This window comes from Mus pahari, chromosome X (assembly GCF_900095145.1).
Source record: "Mus pahari chromosome X, PAHARI_EIJ_v1.1, whole genome shotgun sequence".
NCBI classification, from domain to species: domain Eukaryota; kingdom Metazoa; phylum Chordata; class Mammalia; order Rodentia; family Muridae; genus Mus; species Mus pahari.
Window position 1 is genome coordinate 117,763,443 of NC_034613.1, and position 1,592 is coordinate 117,765,034.

Genomic DNA, 1,592 nt, shown 5'->3' on the forward strand with positions numbered 1-1,592 from the left:
TCACCAAACAGCCCCTGGGCTAGAGGAGAGCTGCAGATGTCTCCAGGGGATCCAAGGAACTTTGTCCTCTTTACCAAGTCCCCAGCTGCAAACTGCTGGGAAGGTGGGAGTTAAGGCAGCCCTGGGGTCTCCTTTTCGCCATTTGTGTTAGGGGCATACCCAGGTCTGATCCTGTGGGTAAAAAATCATTTCACTCGCTTCCCTGATTTTCCTCCTGCAATCAATGGGGCAATTACATGACAGGGGCTGAGAAAGAGAACGCAGAGCACTAGGAAAGTTACAGTGTTTCTTGAGGGGTGGGGGATGGGGTGGGTGGGTGGGTGGGTGGGTGGGTTGACGACGGTGCGGGTTGTTTGGACTGTGGCAGAGCCTTGGGGCCCAGGCTGGGAGCGGCGCAGAGCGGGACCGGTTTTCCGGGGCTGGCAGCTGCCTAGCAAAAAAGTTTCCTGTGGAACAGTGGCCGGCGGGGGCGGGGGCGCGGGCTGCGGGCTCAGCCCAGGACCCGGGGGCGGGGTGCGGGCGGCTAGAGGCTGGCCTGGAGACCGTTAGAGAGACTCCCTCTGCCCCGGGGCCCCCTGGCTCTCCTCCCTGCTGCGCGGCTGCCCACCTGGCGACGTGACGCTCCACCAATCCCCTTCGAGCTCCTCCGGGCCCCTTCGCCTTGCACCGCCCCCCTCCTCACCCTGAAAGGCGCACCCTGCCCCGGCCGCTCTGCGCTCTCGCCGCGGAGCACCCTTCTGGCTTCTTCGTCTCTCGGACGGACGGACGCTAGAGCTCTCTTCTCCTTCCCTTAGCCAAACTTACTTTCCCGCCTCCCGAAAAACTCCGGCTTCCCTCTTCCTCCTCCCGCTCGGCTCTTGGATCTTTTCCTCTCCACTTCCCTCTCCTCTCCCCGAACCACAAACCCACCTTCCCATTCCTCTCTCCCATCCCCTCCTCCCTTCCCGGGACCCCCAAAACTCTTCCTCCTTCACCTCAGACGCAGTCCCAGCGCGCCTGCTGGACGCGGTCTCCTGCTTGGTTCTTCTCGAAGCCATGGCAGGACCTGGGAGTTGGAGGGACAAGGAGGTGACAGATCTGGGCCAGTTGCCGGTAAGTAAAGGACTCCGGGACATCGTCCCCCTTGTGAACTTCTTTCTGTGGCTTTGAAAGCCCGGGGAAAAGAGCACACACCCTCTAGCAGCCTAGGCCAGGACTTCGACGGGCTGTGGCTTAGGATGGGCCAGGGAAGCTGCTGTGCAGAATCATCATCCCTGAGCCTCCGACTGAGGTGAAGGCCACAAAAACGCAAAGGAATGGGGGGCTGGGGGCTGAGGTTGGGGAGAAAGAAGTGGGTCCTAAAAAAGGGTGGGGCCTTTTCTAAATAGAGCCCGCTTTGTCTAGCAGCTGTCTAGCAGCGCATGGGTACCTGTAATAGAAGCATTCCAGGAAAGGACAAGTGGCGGACCACCCCACTTTCCTTCATTTTGCCAGCAGAGATCTCTACCTATGGGCGGAGCCCCCACCCCCACCCCACCCCCACCTTAAAAATGTAATGAGCGCACACGCGCTCTCTCTCTCTCTCTCTCTCTCTCTCTCTCTCTCTCTCTCTC

General features: G+C 60.3%; 1 protein-coding gene across 2 annotated transcripts in view; it reads left to right on the top strand.

Moving 5' to 3' along the window:
- The first annotated feature begins 936 nt into the window (after positions 1–936).
- The window catches only part of Nrk (Nik related kinase), a 98,561-nt gene continuing 97,905 nt past the window's right edge, over positions 937–1,592 (top strand). For both annotated transcript variants that reach the window (XM_029534327.1, XM_021187591.2), the window contains exon 1: positions 937–1,092. In XM_029534327.1, the coding sequence (XP_029390187.1) occupies positions 1,036–1,092 (57 nt within the window). In that variant the 5' untranslated portion in view covers positions 937–1,035. The remainder of the gene's footprint in view (positions 1,093–1,592) is intronic.